Consider the following 19,711-nt stretch of genomic DNA (forward strand, 5'->3'; position numbering starts at 1 on the left):
CAGCATGGTTTATACACAATGCAGGACACAGAGGATTATGTTGTGGAGCCAGCTAACATTGTTGGCTGTTTGTTTTGGCAAGAATTTGACTTTTGTTCACAATTAAACACTGAGTCTTTTGGCAATTTGGTATATAAAAGCAAAGTTTGTCGTTTTTTACACTGAGAATCTCCCTCAGGCTGCTGAAAGAACATTCAACATTGTGACAAAGATGAAGTTCCAAGCGGGTCTCTTGAGAAAGTGTTATATTATCAGGACATAAATAGTTATTTCCACTTTCATTACAGAGGTGATAATTAGCAAATCTATTAACTGTTGATATGATTGTATTGCATCATAGCGTTATCATGCACATACAAAGTTGTACAATGGACAGAACACAGCAACAATCACACATTTTAGTGACGTTACATTAGCAGAACCAGATTAACACATTCGTCCACCTGTGAAGTAAGTCACTGAATATTCATTCATGTGATGCTGATCAAATAATGCATTTCACTTTTAGATGACTTTTAGCCCTGTTACAGGCCACAAAATGATATCACATGAAAAAAAAAAAAAGTTTACATATCATTAATTATACTCTTTTTTTCTCTCCATTTCTGACTCTTTTCTTTGCTCTCCAGCCTTTGTGTTGAGCTGTGCATTCCCCAAAGAGCCAACAGGTGGAGAAGTCTCTGTGACACACCTCCACGCTGGTGGAGAAGCCTACTTCCACTGTTTCACCGGCTACAAGTTGCAAGGCCCCAAAATGCTCACCTGTCGCAATGCAACCACACCTTACTGGAGTGGAAAGGAGCCTCGATGTGTGGGTAAGACAAACTGGCTCTGTGGCAGACATATGTTGGCTCATTAATTAATTAGAAGTTCAGGTCAATATGGTTGCTCCTTGAACTGCAACAACAACAAAACAGCTGAAAATGCCATTACATGAAGCTAAATCTCTGTAACTGGAGGTCCTTTTGCCTTCAGGTTAATTGAAATATTGGCTACCTTTTTTTAGACTCAATTTCTTTTTTGTGCTCAGTTACCTCCAAGTAGTTAACACTGACTGGGGAGCAGACTTCAAAAGCGCACTTGGATTTGTAATTAGATTGGAAGGGTTCATATTCAAAACTAGATGTCTGTTTGATTTATTTTCCTAACTCACCTAATTGTGTTTGTGCACTCCGGGGAACATCAAACTGGTGTTGGGTTGTTTCGATAAGATATCGTAGCATTTCTGAATTTTCCGAAATCGTGGGTTTTTATTGTGCACTCGAAGGAATATCAATCACACTTGGGTTAGTTTATTCCTTTTAAGAATTGCTTTTATCTGTTTAAATCATTGTTGAGCAATATAATTTGCTGACCATTTATTCTTGGTTGGCAAATGGTAAAAAAAAAAAAAAGTCAAAAGAAAAAGACCCAAAAAATAGTCTAATAAAAAAAAACAACTATTGAGCAAATTAGAATCTGCTACAGACGGTTGCTACAAATAAAATGTTGTGCAGCAGCAGAATAAATAATTTCCAAATCTTGAAAATCGGGAGGTATATTGTGCACCTTCCCTTCTTCAGCTTTCATGTAGAATACAGGTGATTTTGATTAACGCAGGCTTTCAGTACCTTGTCTCCTACTGAGTTGATTAGTTACACTCCGAGGCCAAATGAGTGTGTTTGCATGTGATTAGCAGCACGGGGAGCTATTCTTTGGAGATGGAGCAAAACAAGGCCATTGGACCTGGCTGCCTTAATTAGAACTGGGCCGCATGACTCCTTCTCCTGCTGGTAAAGGCTCATCTGCCAGTTCCAGCCTGTCTCCGTGCCTGCCTGCAGCTGCTCCGAACTGATAGTGTTACTGCCGCTGTTTTGCTGTTCTCCTTACAAGTCCATCACACACACAGTCACACGCTCTAAGACCCAGGTGAGCCGCCTAGTGTAGTCCAGCCACAGTCCAGTGGATATTGATGCAATCTATGCTCAGACAGGGACTTTGCTCCGAGACCACCCTTCCGTAGTTGTTGTCATTACTTTTCTCATCTAGTTTACCCTCCAACTCCTTGTCTTCCTCCACTCTTTTCCCTCACTGTCTTTCTCACATAGCATCCTGTGGAGGAATGATAAAAAATGCCACCTATGGTCGTATCATCTCTCCCGGTTTCCCTGGCAACTACAGCAACAATCTGACGTGCCACTGGGTCCTGGAGGCCCCCGAAGGTCACCGGCTGCACATTCACTTTGAGAAGGTGGCTCTGGCAGAGGACGATGACAGGTGGCGTATGCACATTGCTAAAATCAAAACACACACTGAAAGTGAGAGTGAGTAGCAAGAATGTGTGAATTTGTGTGCGAGTCTTCAGCTAATAGATGGCAGGGAGCTCACAGAAGCTCATTTTCCGAATAACACTATGCCTGTGGATAGACCATTAAAACCCTCTAAGGCTATAAATAACCAAAATCTTTAGGGACAGATGAAAGATGAATTTGAAAGGACCTTTTATCATTATAATCCTTTAACTGTGTTCCATCAAGCGAATGAATTGAAGGGACTACAGAGGGTAGTGAGAGGTAGGAAACAGAAATTGCACTACATTTTTCAGTAACTACTGATCCACATGGCTATTGTCACACATGGCCATTCACCTCATTACCAAGTGGTGGAGAATGTTATCACAAAGTTATTACAGCCACGACTGGAACACTGAGCAGTTCTCAGATAGCTTGTAGCTTCTTCTTTATGCTTCTCTTACCTTTCAAGGCTCACTTACATCTATTTTCATCTGCCTTCTTCCTCTTTCTGTGTGCGTGTGTGTGTGTCTGTGTGTGTGTGTGTGTGTGTGTCTGTGTGTGTGTGTGTGTCTTAGGCTGCTGATTAAGAATGGGAACAACATAGACTCTCCCCCTGTGTACGACTCCTATGAGGTAGAGTATTTGCCTAATGAGGGTGTGCTCAGTACTGGACGTTACTTGTTTGTAGAGTTCACCACAGACGGGACTGTGACCTCCACTGGTGCAGCCATCAGATACGAAGGTAGGTTGACCACGTAGTTTGCAGTTTGCTCATAGCATGCTGTACCTTGTCACTTATGTTTGATCCCATGTATTATTTGTATCCACAGCTTTTGCAAAAGGTATGTGCTATGAGCCCTTCGTGAAGTACGGCAACTTCAGCGGCAGTGACTCCACCTACAGTGTGGGTGCAGTGGTTGAATTCTCATGTGACCCCGGCTACACGCTGGAGCAAGGCTCCGTAGTGATTGAGTGTGTGGATGCACAAAACCCACAGTGGAATGAGACCGAGCCGGCTTGCCGGGGTGAGTCAACGGATTCCATCCGCTCGAGTAATTGTGCGACGTTAAGTCTTTTTAAAAATGTGCTTCCACTGGAGCAGAACTCAGAGGCAGATATGACTGACCTAAGGACCGAGGGCTTTCATTGTCTGCTTGATCACTGCAGGAGTTAGTGAAGTCTTTTTACTCAAATACTAAAGACCGCTGGCAGTTAGCTGTATCTTCCTAAGCTGCTTTCCTCTGATCCATGATAAATTTTCACTTAAATTTGTAACAATGATTTACTTTGACATTTGTGCTTGCGGGGCAGATTTTAGAAGTGCTTAAGATTAAATGGCATACAATAGTTGGCCAGAGATGAACACTGCCACACTGCACAGACTATGCACCACACTAAATAGCTACCTCTGAACCCTTCCCTTCTCCCCTCTCTCTCTCTCTCTCACACACACACACACTCACACTCTTCCCACACACACACAACACACTGACCTCACACATGGTCTTTGTTGCCTGCATGGTCATTCTGTCACACAGTGAAATTGAAAAGCTCTCTTGTAAAGCTGGATATGAGAAAATTTAATTTTTGCTCCTGTGGGTCATGGTCACCATGCGGTTCAGTGCTAGTATGCATTTTTACAAGGTTCATGTCAAGGAGCCTGCACACTCGATTTCATCGGTGTTTTGTTAAGCATTAAGACCATGCTTCCATCCTATGAAGCCACATAGTAGTTCATGTACATTTGTAGTTTGATTTCTTACAAATTGCACGATTTGACATTAACTGTGCTTGTTAAATCGATTGTAATCAAATTTTCTGTGTCTTTAAATATGTTGCAATGCATACATTTGCTTCTTAGCGTCAGCCTGAGGTGTTTGTGCATTGCAGCTGTGTGCAGTGGGGAGATCACAGACTCTGCCGGTGTGGTGTTGTCTCCTAATTGGCCTGAGGCCTATGACAAGGGGCAGGATTGCATCTGGGGTATCCATGTGGAAGAGGACAAGAGGATCATGCTTGACATCCAAGTGTAAGAGACTGCACTCAGGTGTAAGACTGAGAAATCACACAGGGAGGTCAGAGAGGAGGTCAGATTGACCTCGAGATGGTAAACACTCCATCTCCAGACATAAACACACTCACGGTTTCTTTCTCATCTATTATCTCTCTCGCATAGACACACTATGACATGCACATGGGAAAGTGTTTCGGTGGTTGCAGTCACTAATTAGATTTTTTTTTCTCATCCGCTACATTAAGAATTCTGTGTAGCTTCCAGCTCGCTCTCTGACCAGATTAGCCAGTAAGCCTCCCTGCTCCCACTTCCCTGGTGTGTGTCTCAGAGTTGGCTTTGAAATGAATATGCTCTGGCAGTGAACTACTCTGAGCCACTTATCCAGCCTTCCCAACTGTAATTCAACACACATGCATGCAGATGTCACAATAGACAGATGCACACACAAATATAGTCACGCTCCATTTCTCCTTCACCCATCACTCTTACTGTACATGAATGTCTCCTCCAACACCACACACACACACACACACACACACACACAGTTATTACGCCTAAATGAAATGTAAATGATCGCACTGCTTTGTTTTCTGCTTGTAACACTAAATGTTTCTTTAAAAGCAAAACAATTCAAGTGTGCGCATGAGAATCTGCATCTTTGTCTGCTTATCTTATATGGATTCATTTGTTTGCCTTGAGTGATTCCCACAATATTTCCACGAACGTGCATCCTGTAGAAAGCTCAAAAAAACTACAGCATAAGTGATTTGCGTTATTGCCTGAAGCACTTGCACAGAAGACGGTGCGGTGAGGTCCAAATTAGACCACCGGGAATACTGCCTGGGGTTGGAGAAAAATAGAGTCACTGACACATCTCACACAGAGGCTACCAGTAGCTATTGGTCATGGTGGTCATTTATGCATGCAAGCACTTGCACCCTTCAGTTTTTATGTTCATAAAAATATTCACATTCATAATTCATTTGTTCTTGCTCTAAGAATGAATACATGTTTCTAAACAGTTGACGAAATTACAAGGTTTCATTTTAACATGAGGTCTGGATGCTGTGCTGATGCACATAGATTGCCATCCACAGTAGGAGACCACCTAGAAAGAGCAAAAATCATCATCATCATCATCACGATCATCATTTTTTTATTGTTTCATTGTTTAGTTTGTTTTTTTGCATTTCGTAGTTCCTTTGGCCATTCTGCAAAAATATTGTCTTATCTTGTTGTGGACAAGAGCAACGTGTAAAACATTGAATGAAGCATTTTAAAAAGATGATTACATAAAAAAGGGAATCAGGGTGATTAGTAGTGATTATTAGTGATTAGTAGAATTAGTAGTGTCAGCTAGGATCTGCATAAATTAATGAGTTTATTTCCATGGAAAATATCAATAAAATATCGTCAACAACTGTATATGAGAATAGCGTTAGATTTATCATACTGACAACAGATTACACTAAAACTCTGTATTGCATGACAATATTCAGTCATGTTTAGGATGATGCTGAATTAAATCTAAAATATACTGATTAAAATAGCTGCAGAGATTCCATCACAGGTGTGTCATACAGTCACTGGAGGGTTTCTTGGGAGCGTGGCTGGTTTCTTCACAGGCTTAGTTTTGTATGCCGCTGCATGGTCACAACGCACATAATGCCCCAAACTTTATCTCTTAGGCTTACAGCAACTGAGATATGAGCCATCACTCAAATATGGTCCATAGATCACAGGGAATAATAGCATCAGAGGATACCAATAATACACACAGTCTGAATACCACACAGGGGTTTGTGTGACCCTGTCTGCCTCCCTGTTCTTTAGTTGGAGATTAAGACTTAGTGATTAATGTCAGATGTTGCAAGTCAACCAGTGCACCCAGGGTAAAAAGATCAGAGAGGATTTTTTTTTCCCTTTGCAGAAGTAAACAAGTTTGATTTGAGGTAAACTGATTTTCATTCAGGGATCTCTTTAAAATAAATTGCACCAGCCTTAAATTTGTTTTAATCCAAGCCACATGAGGCCGTTTGCTGTAAATTAATGGTGCTGTGGCCAGCTCTAGTTTATATCAAGCTTGGTCATGCATGGCCTTGATGGCAGTGGAAACACACAGCCTGTCTGATCCCTGCAGACCCTACCATTACCCTCATGTCCGGCCTGCTCATTTTGAGAGTGGCATTCCTAAAGCCTCGGTCAACATGTAATTTGTGTGAAAGTGTGTTTGTGTGTGCACGTGTTATGCATGTTGAAGTGACAAAAGGCTCTTGCTGATGAGAGCTGTCTCATTATGAGGGTGGGCACACACTTTTCCACAATAATGAGAATGTTTTCTGTATTATCATTCATCACTGTGCCTGTGCTGGCAATTACAGAGGAGCAGTGTGCATAATGAGGACTGATTAATTAATTTAGGCCAAACAGGAGGGCTGGCTCTTTGCTAATTAGCATGGAGCATGTCTTGAGCACGAGCAGCAGACAAGAGGTTACAGCTGATATCCACACCTGTGGAACACAGCAAGGTAAATGGTTCACATGTGGCTTTTAGCATTCAGGGTATACTGTATTTAGAACTGTGTTTCACATGGCAACACAGTGAGCAAGTCTGTGTTACAGTGGTGATAATGCTTGTGTCAGTTTACTGAGCAAAATCTGAGACCTTTTATACGGAGCATACTGGGTTTATAGAGTCCTCTTGTGGAGACTCTGAGCATTGCATGCCATCTGCATCGTCCCATTGTGCAGGAGTTACGAGGGTGTCTGGAAACTAAGTCATTATTTTTATTTGAACAAAGAACCTTTTTTTCACTAAGCAGAACAATTCAAATGTCAAATATGTCTGTGGGAAGATGTAGAGGGTTGTCTTGTGGAAGCTTGACACTGAAAGCAATTTCCACTCTGTAAGAGTTAGTGGAGATTTTCCGACTTGCCTTGACAGGTCAGTGAAGGTGACAAAATGCCCAGAGGCTTGTACAAAATACAGCTGTCATCCCGTCACCTGCAGAATTGAGCTGGTATCATTGGTATGCAGTGGAGTTTTTAGAAAATCTCCAAGTCCTTTTTCAAACAGACCTTTACAAACATCCAAACCATGCTGGTGGAAGAGATATTTAATCAAATAAGACAACTTGGGGTAAAAAAAAGCATTGCTTTTAAAGTTTTGTAGGTTTTGTGCATTTGCTTTCCTTGTAGCATTTATCATGTTAAAGCCAGTTTTGCACCATCACACATCACCATTTTGACATCATGTTGTGTATTAGTAGTTCAAGGCACACATTTGTCTTAGTCACCCAGACTCTGTCCAATCCAATCACAGACCAGGACAAGACTCAAAGTAGCTCGGCTTGTGATTTTCTTTAAGCTACTTGTTCAGTTTCACTGATACTCACTGTTATTGTCTGATATGCTATTGCAGCGTTATACAGCAGAGTGAAGGTCACTACCATTCAATTTCTTTTTCTCCAAGAGTGAAACAAAAAAGTATTGCCGTGAACAAAACAGTAGCAGCCTGAGAGTAGACTTAGAAATACTAATGTTACGCCAAATTAAACGGAAAGGAAAGATGAAGTCAGGTACAACACGGGAGACAGAGTGCAAATATTTCCTCAGAAGATTGTTATCAGTTTGCAACATAGGACTGCTTTCCTGAGCCAGGTGGGATGACATTTGGGTGGAGCGACTGCCAGGTTACTACAGAGAAGGCAGTCGAGCGACCTGCAGTGAGTGCTGCGTAAGTCTAGACTGAAAACGCTGTGAGTTTGGCATTCTTCTGTTTGAAATACTTCAAGCAGAGTGCGGAGTGAATGGATGGGGTCAATGGGAACATTTAAAATCAAGGTTGACAGCAGCATTCCTGATGAGTTAGAGCGACAGTGGAGGCTATTTAGGAACCCAGACAGGAGGAAAGTTACAGTATGTCAAGTGTGAAAGAGTGCTATTTGCTAATGCTGTTGACTATAAATCTGATGTTTTCAGATATGGCTGTGGTGTTGGCCTCGCATCTTGTCCAACAAAAGACCACAAATGATCGTTGTCAGTTGTCAAATAACTACTTTTGATGTACATTTTTGCCAGCGAAGGAGATGTAAAGTTCATTTTAAGGTGGCTATCAGTTGTGTGCCGGAAAGAAAAAGCAGTGTGGATGTTGCCCAGGTTTGTGGGATGGCACAGCCAAAACATTCTGCATAAAAGACAAAGGGGCCTAGGACCCGCAAGCTCTCAGCTGAAAGTGTGAAAACAGATTTTAACTCAGTGATCTCTCTATGATGAGACACAGAAGCACAGGCTCAGTCTTGAGCTGCTTGGACTTTGGAAAGATAATAAAGAACTGAAAGCAGAGAAGCGGTTGATTTGAAGGACAGTAGAATGCATTATCTAGAGAATGGCTAAACCTGTGGAGTATGTAGCAGGAGGGAGTAGCATGCCCTGACTATGTGTGTTGAGCTCGATGAAATGCAGACACTGGAGATAATCACACGGTAAGATTTCCACCTGACAGTACCACATCCCTCCTTCAAGAGTAGTCTGAATGCAAGGAGACCTTTGGGAGGAGATAAGGTGAAATACAGTGCAATGATAAGGTGGATGGCCTTGTTGACATGAGCAGCAAGTGAAGGGTAGAGCTTGAATAGAAGTGAAGTGTGAGATGTGGAGATAGAAAAAGATGCAAACACCACTGGCTGTTGTGTTCCTCTGTGGACTTCGCTGATGGACATCCTTGTTTTATTGTGACAACTGCTGTGACACCACTACTCCTACTGTCAATAAAAATCCCCATTGTCTGTCATCCGGTGCAGTCGCTAAGTGTGTGCAAGGTGCAGATTATCCACAGAGTGTGAACCAAATAAGATGCTACAAAAATATATAAACAAAAAATGTAGGAGCCCATAGTGTGATGATTTCCATCATTTCCTTTAAGAGGCACCATTTTCACATATGCATCAAGTGTTCTCTTGGCGGCTTGGAAATGGAAACTGGCATTGTCATTCCTGTCACTTCTATCCACAGCTGCTGATTGTTAGAGAACGTGGAGGTGTAAATTGTCCCTATAGCTGTCCAGCTAACCAGAGGGAGTACCTTTCCACTCGCCACCTCATTTCACTGCCATTCATGCGGCTGGCATCTATTATTTGTGCCCATCAGGAGAAGCTGGAATTTACTTTTGTCCAGATTTCAGCACCAGCACGTTGCACAAGCAGACTGCAGAATCTATACTCATTCTGGTCATGTTTTTGTCTGAAAATTGTGCCTTCAGGGACCTAATATCCTCAACTAGTGCTTGATTAATATACACCTTGTGGGTTTAATTGTATAAATTATTGGTTAAGGCTGAAAGTCAACTTAAATAAGCAGGATTTGTTCCTAGTCTGGATGAATAAAGCTGGAATTGGTACATTTCATTGATTTTAACTGCAGTGTGTTTCTACTCAAATGTGATGTGGAAATTCTGTGGGGGAGGTTGTGAATAAGAGATTGAGGAGGGATAACAGACTCGGGTCATTTTCTTCCTTCTATCATCATGAAACTCAGTGTCAATCACATACAAAGCTTGCCAGAAGAAGAACCTCAATCGCAACTCTAATTTGAGCTTTTCACTTCAAAGTCTGTGTCAGTTTTTTAGCATGTTGCCCTCTTAAAGTAGTGATATATATTGTGTGTCAGACAGGTGATTGAAATCAGCGAGCTCACAAAGCAATCACCTTGAACGTAGAAACAGAGTTGTGAGAGAGGTCAGTCATTCGGCAAGAAAGCCCAGCAACATCCTTATATCTGTATTTTAGGAACTGATAAACACAAAATAGAAAAAAACAGGAGAGTACAAATGTGTAGGAGGTACAATTTGACAGCAGAAGATAGCTCTGTGTTCTTTAGGGGTTGTAGGGAAAGTCCTTCAAAGGGTTAAAAGCACTGGTAGCAGGTTATGTTAATTTTGCTTAATTAACCCTTCAGCTATTAGGTTTGTGATGACCACACCAAGTGATACAATTTGTGTGTGTGATTATATATGAATGAGGACATACTATGGATGTTGCAAGGATTTCTTCTCTATGAGGTCTATTTCTATAATCTATGTGACCTCACTGATTTGAATCACCTGTCTCTCAGCATACTGTGAGGGTTTAATTGCCAAACTGGGGAGCATGTGCAAAGATTTTGATTCACCTAACTGAAACCCAAAGATTGCATCAGTTTTTTGAGTGTGCAGCTCTCTCACTCTTATCCGCAACCTTGCTAGCAGTGTGTTTCCAGACTATTCTTTCATCTGAGAATAGAAAATTGTCTCCAAACCCACATGTAATAAGTCTGACCTACAGTGAACTAATCACACAGCTATCTGCAAGTATGTACAAACATTTGTCTTGAAAAGGATCACAGCTCCTAGAAGACATGACAGCAGAGATATTTTTGCAGAGTCAAAGTAAATCTGTGACAAAGAGAGATAAACACAGGGGAAAAGACAATGACAGATGATTTGAGAACAGGGTGTGATCGCAATTGCAGGTGAGAGAGGAGCTGGAAATCTGGGTGTCAGGCGTTGCAACTTACAATTTGCATTAATGCAAATTGTGCAGAGGAGTTGAGACAACCCTGGAGGTTTATTATCTGCTACCATTTTGGGGAAAACACTGGTTTCCTGAAAATAGTTGGTGCACTTGATTGATTGCTTGGTCACGCACAGCAAATGGTGCAGGAGAACTTATGCAGGGGATAGGTGATTCATGGGTATAAAGGCATTGCTCCTACCCATGGCGCACATGAAGAATGGCAGTGCGCTATTATTACTGTTGAGATCTGTTCAGCAGAGCTCGTGAATATTAACACAATACAGTCATACAGCCAATCTGCACTGCTATTTTGACACCCTATGCTTAAGGCACATAAAGAGCAACTAGTTTTGCTTATTATATCAGCAGGGAACTACAACTTCTGTGGCTTATTGTTTTTTTTTTTTATCACCGTTCTCCATCCCCTGCGTGTGAATAAATGTCAAACTTTGCTCATGCTCTATAAAGGGAGCAAGGACATATGAATCTCCAAATGTAAAAGGTTAATGTATTCTTAAGTTAATCAATGACAGCAGAGATTCCGTCAAACACTGTCTCGGCTGCCTCATATTCAATTTTATATGAGCATTACAGGATACTGGGCAACATTTAGATGTTTGAATTATTTATTGGATATTCATTTGCTTAAGTGCCTGCAGTCCTCATTATTTATCTGTAATCCTTGTTGCCATGTATTGCAGCTTTTTTGTATAGGTATTGTGACATCAAGGATAACATTATATTATGCTCACAAATTTGCAAATATGCACTTTAGTACATATTCATTAGAGCGATGTAGTGGGGGAGGGAGAGCCTACATCATGAATTATTTAGTGTTTACTTCACATCAGATCCATCCAATATAAACAGAATTAATATTTCCCAAGTAGTGCTGACATCGCCTTATGTCATGAGCGTTTGCTTTCATCAGCCCAGGAAGATACCAGTCACTTAACTGAGCAAAAATACACAAACAAACATGCCACATAACCTCAGACTTGGCGCATTCTATACAGCTGTGAAAAACTCAATGCATACCATTAAGAAGGAATATAACCCCTTTTTTATTTGTGCTCCAGTCTCCATATTGGCAAGAATGACTTGCTGACCTTCTATGATGGTGATGACCTGACAGCCAACATCCTGGGCCAATACAGCGGCACACGACCACACTTCAAGCTCTATACCTCCATGGCTGATGTCACTATTCAGTTTCAGTCAGATCCTGCCACCAACATCTATGGCTACAACAACGGCTTTGTGGTTCACTTCTTCGGTAAGCCTGTCTTTTTCTTTTCTTTCTTTCTTTCTTTTTTTTTTTTTTGTTTTTTAGCTAAGATGAAATTGGGATTAAAAAAAATAAAAAATAAAATAATGTGCTTCTCTAGTTAACTGCATTCCACAACCTTCGGTGTAAAACTCCCATTGCAAGACTGACAAGAAAGGAAAGAATGGTAACAAGTGTGGAGTATAAAATGTTACTCTTACCTCCAACCCAGCAGGTTCCCAATTAGAAAAAAGATGTCTATTTATTCCCCTTTCTGTTTGCCTCTTTCTCTTGTTGTTCCTTTGTCTGTCCTCTGGCTTTTCCCAAGTGCACTACATTAGATAACAACAAACAGAGAAACACAATAATAGGGTACACTTAAACATCAGCTGGTTTTGCCCAGTGCTTTGTGTTCTTGGGCATGCATGCTGCTGTTGGGGAGGCACAGATTGACTGGTGCCAAACCACATGCTGTGTTCCTCCTTCCAGCAAACATCACAAGCCTCTATTTACATTCTCCTCCCAAACTGCTGCTGTTTAGTGCACACAGAGCGCACAGTTTTGCAGTTGTATTCATTCCCTGCAGAGGAGGTTGTTATATAATAATGCTACAATTTCCTGGAGGAACCTTGTCATGTGTCCCTTCACAATCTTGATCCCATATAAAGAATGAAAATTGGATGATCATCACATAAGAGAATGCAGCACTTCTAAAGTATTTCTGTAGTCCCAGCTCCATTGTCTTTCCTCATTGTGTCCACATGAATAGGTAATTCTTAATTTTCCGTTTCCCATTCTGCCTCCTCTCTCTCCTGCCAACACAATGCAACCCCAACTGCTCCAACGCCAACAGAGGTGCCGAGGAACGACACCTGCTCTGAGCTGCCCGAGATCACCAACGGCTGGAAGAGCACGTCCCACCCTGACCTCATCCACGGCACCGTCATTACCTACCAGTGCTACCCTGGATACGAGCTGGTAGGCTCTGAGATCCTCATGTGCCAGTGGGATCTCACCTGGAGCGGTGACGTGCCGAGATGTGAGGAAGGTGAGAGGAAGTCCTCAAAGCGTAGTATCTATTTCCTTTGGTTCAGCAGACTAGACTATGGAATGAAACTCCCATTCAGTGTAATCTGCACATGATATACAATTTTCTGCACTCTAGAGTTTTCAAAATTGTTAATTGCTGCCTGTTTAGTCATCATCGCAACACTCAGTGCATACATCAGTTGAGTGTAAGGAAAATCATCTTGTGGAAGGTACACTTCTGAGAACTCTTTAAAGACAGCGCTGTTATTTTTCATGGATTAGATGGTAAAAAGGGCCAAAATGACAATTAATGATAAGACTGAGGAAATGCCTGATCAGTTATTCCAAAAGAAAGCAAACTGTCTACAGTACCAACATTAAGATATCAGATATACAACTTATATAATGTACAATCAATGGATGTTGGATAGAGACTGATGATACAGGGGAAAGATAAAACAAAAAAAAATTCTAACATTTTAAAGCAGCTGATTCGCAAGAGCTAAAAAAAGATACATAGGTGGTGATGTTTTGATACAATGTCAATTAGCAGCCATTTTCAATGCCCAATAAACTGTTGTGTTCATCAGATGTGGACTTCTTTTTTTTCTGTAGCAGACCTCTTTTTAGCTGTCTGATATAAACCGGCAGTTTGCCAATGACCCTCCACAGCAACAGTGGTTGCAACTTTGATTTGCGAACTTAAATACACAATATGTAACATTTCTGCGTTATCTATGTTGTGCATTTTGTTGAGCTGTCCACTTACACCATTCAAGTGTTTCCAGTAATGTTCAAACCCAGATAAATTCGCAACTTTATTGATGTAAACAGAGTGCTACATTCGGTGGCAAAACACCGGATGCGTGTTCAGAGAGCAAGGAAGGAAGTCAGTGAATTATTCAACAATGAAGACAAGAACTCTTCATTATTGATCCCATGCTACTTCACGATGTCATCAAAATACACCTTTTGTTGACACTGTTTTGACTGAGAGACCCCTAGTGGCAGAAATTATGTGCTACACCTTTAAAGGGGAACTCCACAGATTTTAGCCTACAGATCAAAGTGGGTTTACGGGTCAAGCGTAATATTACTGTGAAAAGCTGTATAAGGCATTTTATGGGTACAGAAGTAGCTGCACGAAATCTGATAATTTGCCTCAAGTGATGTCACTTGAGTCAGCATCGGTTGGGTTTGAAGACGACAATTTCTGTAGCCCACTCCGTCCTTCTGTTTGAGGCTAGCGGCTAGAGGCTACATTAGCCATTGACACATCAAAATCTCTGACTCAATTGTTGATGGTCAAGTTGTATTGTGGGTAATCAAGGCACCAGGTTTTTACAAGGAAAAAAATGTGTAGAAAATAAGATGTCCGTGGCTCTGCTGCACTGACTGCGATCTGCTACCACTGCCACCACTAATGGTATGATAAATAATAATCATCACTTCTTTTTTTTTTTGCAATGCACCAGTTATGACATGTCCCGACCCTGGAAGTGTGGAGCACAGTCATAAAGTGCTCACAGGCAACCGCTTCACCGTGGGATCGACAGTGCAGTTTGTCTGCGATAAAGGTTACATCCTGTCTGGAAACAGTCTCCTCACCTGCTACAACCGAGACTCAGCCACACCCAAGTGGAGCGAGAGGCTCCCCAAGTGTGTCCGTAAGTCACAAACAACATATCATGGACAGAAACATGTGACTGTAGTGTTTGAGTTCTTTGAATATATGATTTAACATGCCTGTTGCCTTTCCACGTGCTCATACGTGTGTCAGTGTTTCTGCTGTTCAAAAACATTATTTTAAGATAAGATATTGTTCTGCCTCTCAGCTGAGAAGTACGAGCCATGCAGGAACCCTGGCGCTGCCTCTACCAGTGTGCAGAGCTCTGAAAAGGCCTTTTACCAAGCAGGAGAGATACTGACCTTCTCCTGCCACCCGGGCTATGAGCTGCAAGGTGAGGCCACCATCTACTGTATCCCTGGACACCCATCGCAGTGGAATACCACTCCGCCTGCCTGCAGAGGTAAACTGTGCCCACACACTATACTCTCACAATTCTCACAACATTTGGAAATACAATGCGAGCTGGGCTATATATATATATATGCTATTGATTTTGTTGCTGGCTGTGAATGCAAGGACTTTGTGCTTATTTTGAACCTAAGTGCTGTGCATCGATACACACTATACTTTGTGTTACACGAGTTTGGTCCAAATACTGACTAAACTGCAACTGTGTCTTTATAGCATCCTCAACCCAGTATGTGAACGAGCGCAGGCTAGATGGTGAGTCATGTTTTGAAACATTGCATTATCAATATATTGATATTTCTCTTTTGTGCATATTTCAAAGAAAAGATATCTCTGCTTTTGTGTTTTTTCTCCCCTTGTAGTTGTTAATATGGATTATGGGATGGAGGGAACCAATATTGCCCTCGCAGTTTTAATTCCAACTGCAATCATCTTGGTGGTTGTCCTTGGGATTTATGTCTACTTTGCAAAGTAAGTAATAACTTAAAACTTTATTCATTTCATTCGGAATCAAATGAGCCGTCACACCATGTTCCCTGTTTCTCCACTCTTTACTCAGACTCCAAGGGAAGTCTATCAGAATGCCGACATCCTCGCCACCGTATGACAACATGACAGAAGAGTCAGCTTTCGACAACCCTGTATATGAGAGCGGAGTAAGTACAGATGTCATGAGCATGCAAGACGTGGATTCACACAACACCAGTGTGCTGTCCTGATCCTCTCCCATCTGGCTGTCATCCTGTCGTCATCCCAATATTTCACCAGCAGAGGGCACCCTCCACCTCATCTTTCATCATCCATGAGACCTGGTGGTCTCGCTTATGATGTGGCTCATAAGACTATAAAGAAGGGACATCTCACTGTGTGATCATATGTCATTTTTACATTATCCACCTGGAGGAGTGACTGTGGTATGTTAGCAGTGCATCATTCACATCATGGTATGTCATCTCTTATCCATGTCATATATCATGTTGTATGCTGCAATCACATCAGGTGTGTAAATGCACATTTGCTAGTCTTAACTGATCTGCTCTGATTTGTAAAACATGAATGTAAATGAATGTAAATGAATACATGAATGTAAATCTTCATTATTATTTTCACACACTGTGACTGGAGCGCCCTCTTTTCTTTTCATCCCGCTCCTTCAGCACTGGCAGTCTCATTCTAGATACTAAACCCTGTCAGTCTGTCCAGCTTGGCTGTCCTGCTGGAGAGATAAGAGGTGAGATTTTCTTCTGATACTGAGACCACATCTCACTCACTGACACCTGACCCTTCTGCCATATAGTTTTGACTACTTCTCCCAGCATGCCATGCATTCTGATGAGAAGAGCTTCAATTGGCACTTTGGAGACAGAGGGGTTTTTTTTTTTGCAATCATTCTGCTCTCTTATCTAATTACACTTGATGTCTAATACCACATTTCTGTATTTACAGACCACACTAAGTATACAGAACCACTGGTTGGACATGTGGCCTGTTGTGAAATGTAAATCGTGTTTGGTAATGTCCAAAGTAATGGAGAAGAGATTTGAAAGATTTCAGGGATACTTACCTGAATGAAAACTCTTCACCTCATACGCTATCTGACTCCTTTGATTTCAGTCTAAAAAGCTTTCAGTTACTATTTCGAAATCTTTTTTTTTTTTTTGTTCCACTTAAACCCACCCCTCCACCCCTTCAAATCTCTATTATTGTAATATTTCAGTAAAGTTGATAACATTGTGATGTCCTGGTATGATAACAAATGATAGCCAATACTGTATGAGTAACTGTAATATCTGTATTACAAGCTTGCTGATCATATTTTGTTATTAGTGTTTTTAAAGTTTATAGGAACAGCACTTTATCACTCATTATTTTGTTATAACCTCAATTCCAGAAAAGGTGGGAAGCTGTGTAAAACATAAATAAATGAGAATAAGATCACTAAGATTTTTGACATACACTTAACTGAAAACAGTACAGTACAGTACAGTGCAGTACAGTACAGTACTGTTTGACCTCATCAGCTTTATTGATTTTTGTTAATATCTGCTTATTCAGAATTTTATGCAGCAACATGTTTCAAACTAGTTGGGACAGGAGTAACAAAAGACTGAGACAGCTGTGGAATGCTCCAAAAACACCTGCTTGGAACTTTCCACAGGTAAACAGGTTGATTGGTAACAGGTGAGAGCATCATGATTGGGTATGAAAGGGGCATCCTGGAAAGGCTCAGTCGTTCACAAGCAAGGATGGAGCGAGGTTCACCACTTTGTGAACACATGATTTGTATAAAGGACATTACTATACAGACTCTGGAACACTTTGTAAAACCGTTGTCGCTAAACACAGATGATGCGTTCTGTTTTTATGTTTTACACAGTGTCACAACTTTTTGGAGATCTGGGCTGTATTTTCTTATTAGCTTGTTTCTCAAGAACAGATTAATGAAACAACTGAAGTTGCCAACAGACAAATAAATGTAGAAATGCAGAGGAATAATGGGGAAAAAGACCAAGGATCTGATAAACGCTGATCTATAAGGCCCCATTTTCAAAACACTGAAAAAAGTTTTATGCAGCGGTGGGTCATTAGTTATGTGGCGTTAATCAAATGTGAATTTTAATTTTAGAATTTTAGAAATGGCACTTTTGATAATAAATGGTAACAGCAATTAATAGTTGTGTACCGTAAAGTAATAAATGAAACAATATCTCCTCTCGTGATGGCATTAGTTGTTTTCATCATATTCATAGCCAATTGTTGGTATTTCACTCTGTTTCCAGAGTTTCAATAAAATGTCCAAGACAGTACTGATAGTATTACTTTTATAATACAACATCATTATGCCAGCACTATAGAGTAGATACATTTCCACAATCCAATAAGTTAAAAAGTAAAAATCATATTTGTTCATTTTGCTGTATTTTCCTTTGTGCATCTCAATTTACACCATCCTCTCCCGTCATGATTCCTTTTTAACTGATGTATTTGTCTGGTCTTTACAGGACAAATGAAAAAGATTAAGAGGTGTCCATTTAGAGACCTTAAAGCAAGAATTGCTCAAGCTTTGCCTTTTGGGACCCTCTCTGCACTGCTCATCTTTTCCTCCAACCTTTTTGTTCCCAAACGATTTCTTTCCATTTCCCCTCTGTGTGGATTGCTGTAAATACGTCTTTCTTTCCACGGTCAAATCTGTGAATCTGTGGATCACCATGGTGATATTTTTATAAAGTAAATTGCTGATGACCGTTGGTGATTGTATGTTTTTGAGTACTTTTTGATGCCCCAGGCCAGTAGCAAATGAGAGAGATTGAGCGAAATTGTGCTTTGATTGTTGAGATCTGTTACGAGTTCCTCATCACCCGACACTCTTTGTAAATTTGCCATCTTTACTTCCTTTTCTTTGTGTGTATGGGTCGCTATTTGTAAATAAACTGCCTGTCTAATATGAGTGCCTCACGACTGACTATAACCTGAGAAATCACATCTTTGAAAATGTTATGAAAACTGAACCTCTCACTTAACTATAATTTTGTATCCGTAGGCCTGACTCTTAGCACTCCACACTGTGTTCAGTCTTTTCAATCGTACAGTTTCTCTCTGAGACACGATAACAAATGGTGGCGGGTATTTTCTTACGTGCTGATGCGCGGCTCCAACTGCATATCAGAGGATTTCTCAGATACTGTACATATTTTCATGTGGGACTCAACAGCTATGGAGAACTCTGTCATACTGTGAAGTCTGCCTCAAAAGTTTAAGTAGCAATTTGTTCATTTGTGTATGTTCCAAAATGTGGTTGCACCTCACTGCACCCTCAGAAAAAAAACCCTGTGACAACATGCAGTAACTGCATCAGATTGATTCCTGCAAATCAGCAGCTTAAACTGTACTGACTGCGAAACAGATCCTTGTGTAACAGGTGGGTTTTCACTTTGTTGTGGTGCATCTGCTTGTGTTAAATTTGTAGATAGACCTCATATTCTTTGTGCATATCCTTTTTACTCTAACAAATCTGTCTTTCAGCATCACGGCTGGTGAAACCACACCCAGGAAACCAAATCACCTTCAAATATCTATAATCCTCTGGTTAATAATAAAATAAATTGTTGTTTAAAGTAATGTCATTGACTCATTAATGAGTGTTGAGTGTTGCTCATGGGTAAACATTTATAAGAAACACACTAACACAACCCTTACATCAGACAGTCAAGTATACCTAAATGGAAAAATTAGCTCATATTGCATGAACTACCTTTACAAGTAAGTCATGGTCAAGCTCTAGAAGCAGCAGCAGCATAATTAATTATCAATTGAAGCATAATATTTAAATGAACACACATTGTAAACAGTGTGTAAGCAGTGGGCCAACTTTAATCTGTAATACATTTGCTTACCTCTAGATGGCAGCATGATAACAAGCAAGACATGAGGCGTATACTTGAGGTAAAGTTTCTGTTCTCAAGCCTTTGTTATGCTCGTGCTGTAGTTCTAATTCAACTTATATTTGTGCATTGCGTCATACCATGTGTCCAAGACATC

The 19,711-nt window shown here is 40.8% G+C and overlaps 1 protein-coding gene across 3 annotated transcripts in view; it reads left to right on the top strand.

The window, feature by feature from the left end:
• LOC143332439 (seizure protein 6 homolog) overlaps positions 1-19,291 on the top strand; it is an 86,071-nt gene extending 66,780 nt beyond the window's left edge. For 2 of the 3 annotated variants that reach the window (XM_076749867.1, XM_076749869.1), the window contains 12 exons: positions 630-815; positions 2,088-2,256; positions 2,849-3,015; positions 3,104-3,298; positions 4,164-4,302; positions 11,918-12,114; positions 12,959-13,153; positions 14,610-14,801; positions 14,970-15,164; positions 15,389-15,427; positions 15,535-15,643; positions 15,732-16,016. In XM_076749867.1, coding sequence (XP_076605982.1) covers positions 630-815; positions 2,088-2,256; positions 2,849-3,015; positions 3,104-3,298; positions 4,164-4,302; positions 11,918-12,114; positions 12,959-13,153; positions 14,610-14,801; positions 14,970-15,164; positions 15,389-15,427; positions 15,535-15,643; positions 15,732-15,891 — 1,943 coding nt within the window. In that variant the 3' untranslated portion in view covers positions 15,892-16,016. Of the gene's footprint in view, positions 1-629; positions 816-2,087; positions 2,257-2,848; positions 3,016-3,103; positions 3,299-4,163; positions 4,303-11,917; positions 12,115-12,958; positions 13,154-14,609; positions 14,802-14,969; positions 15,165-15,388; positions 15,428-15,534; positions 15,644-15,731; positions 16,017-16,329; positions 16,404-18,174 lie in introns of those variants that run through there. The other variant, XM_076749868.1, reaches the window with a different exon arrangement.
• Positions 19,292-19,711: the final 420 nt, after the last annotated feature.

This window comes from Chaetodon auriga, chromosome 15 (genome assembly GCF_051107435.1).
Source record: "Chaetodon auriga isolate fChaAug3 chromosome 15, fChaAug3.hap1, whole genome shotgun sequence".
NCBI lineage: Eukaryota > Metazoa > Chordata > Actinopteri > Chaetodontiformes > Chaetodontidae > Chaetodon > Chaetodon auriga.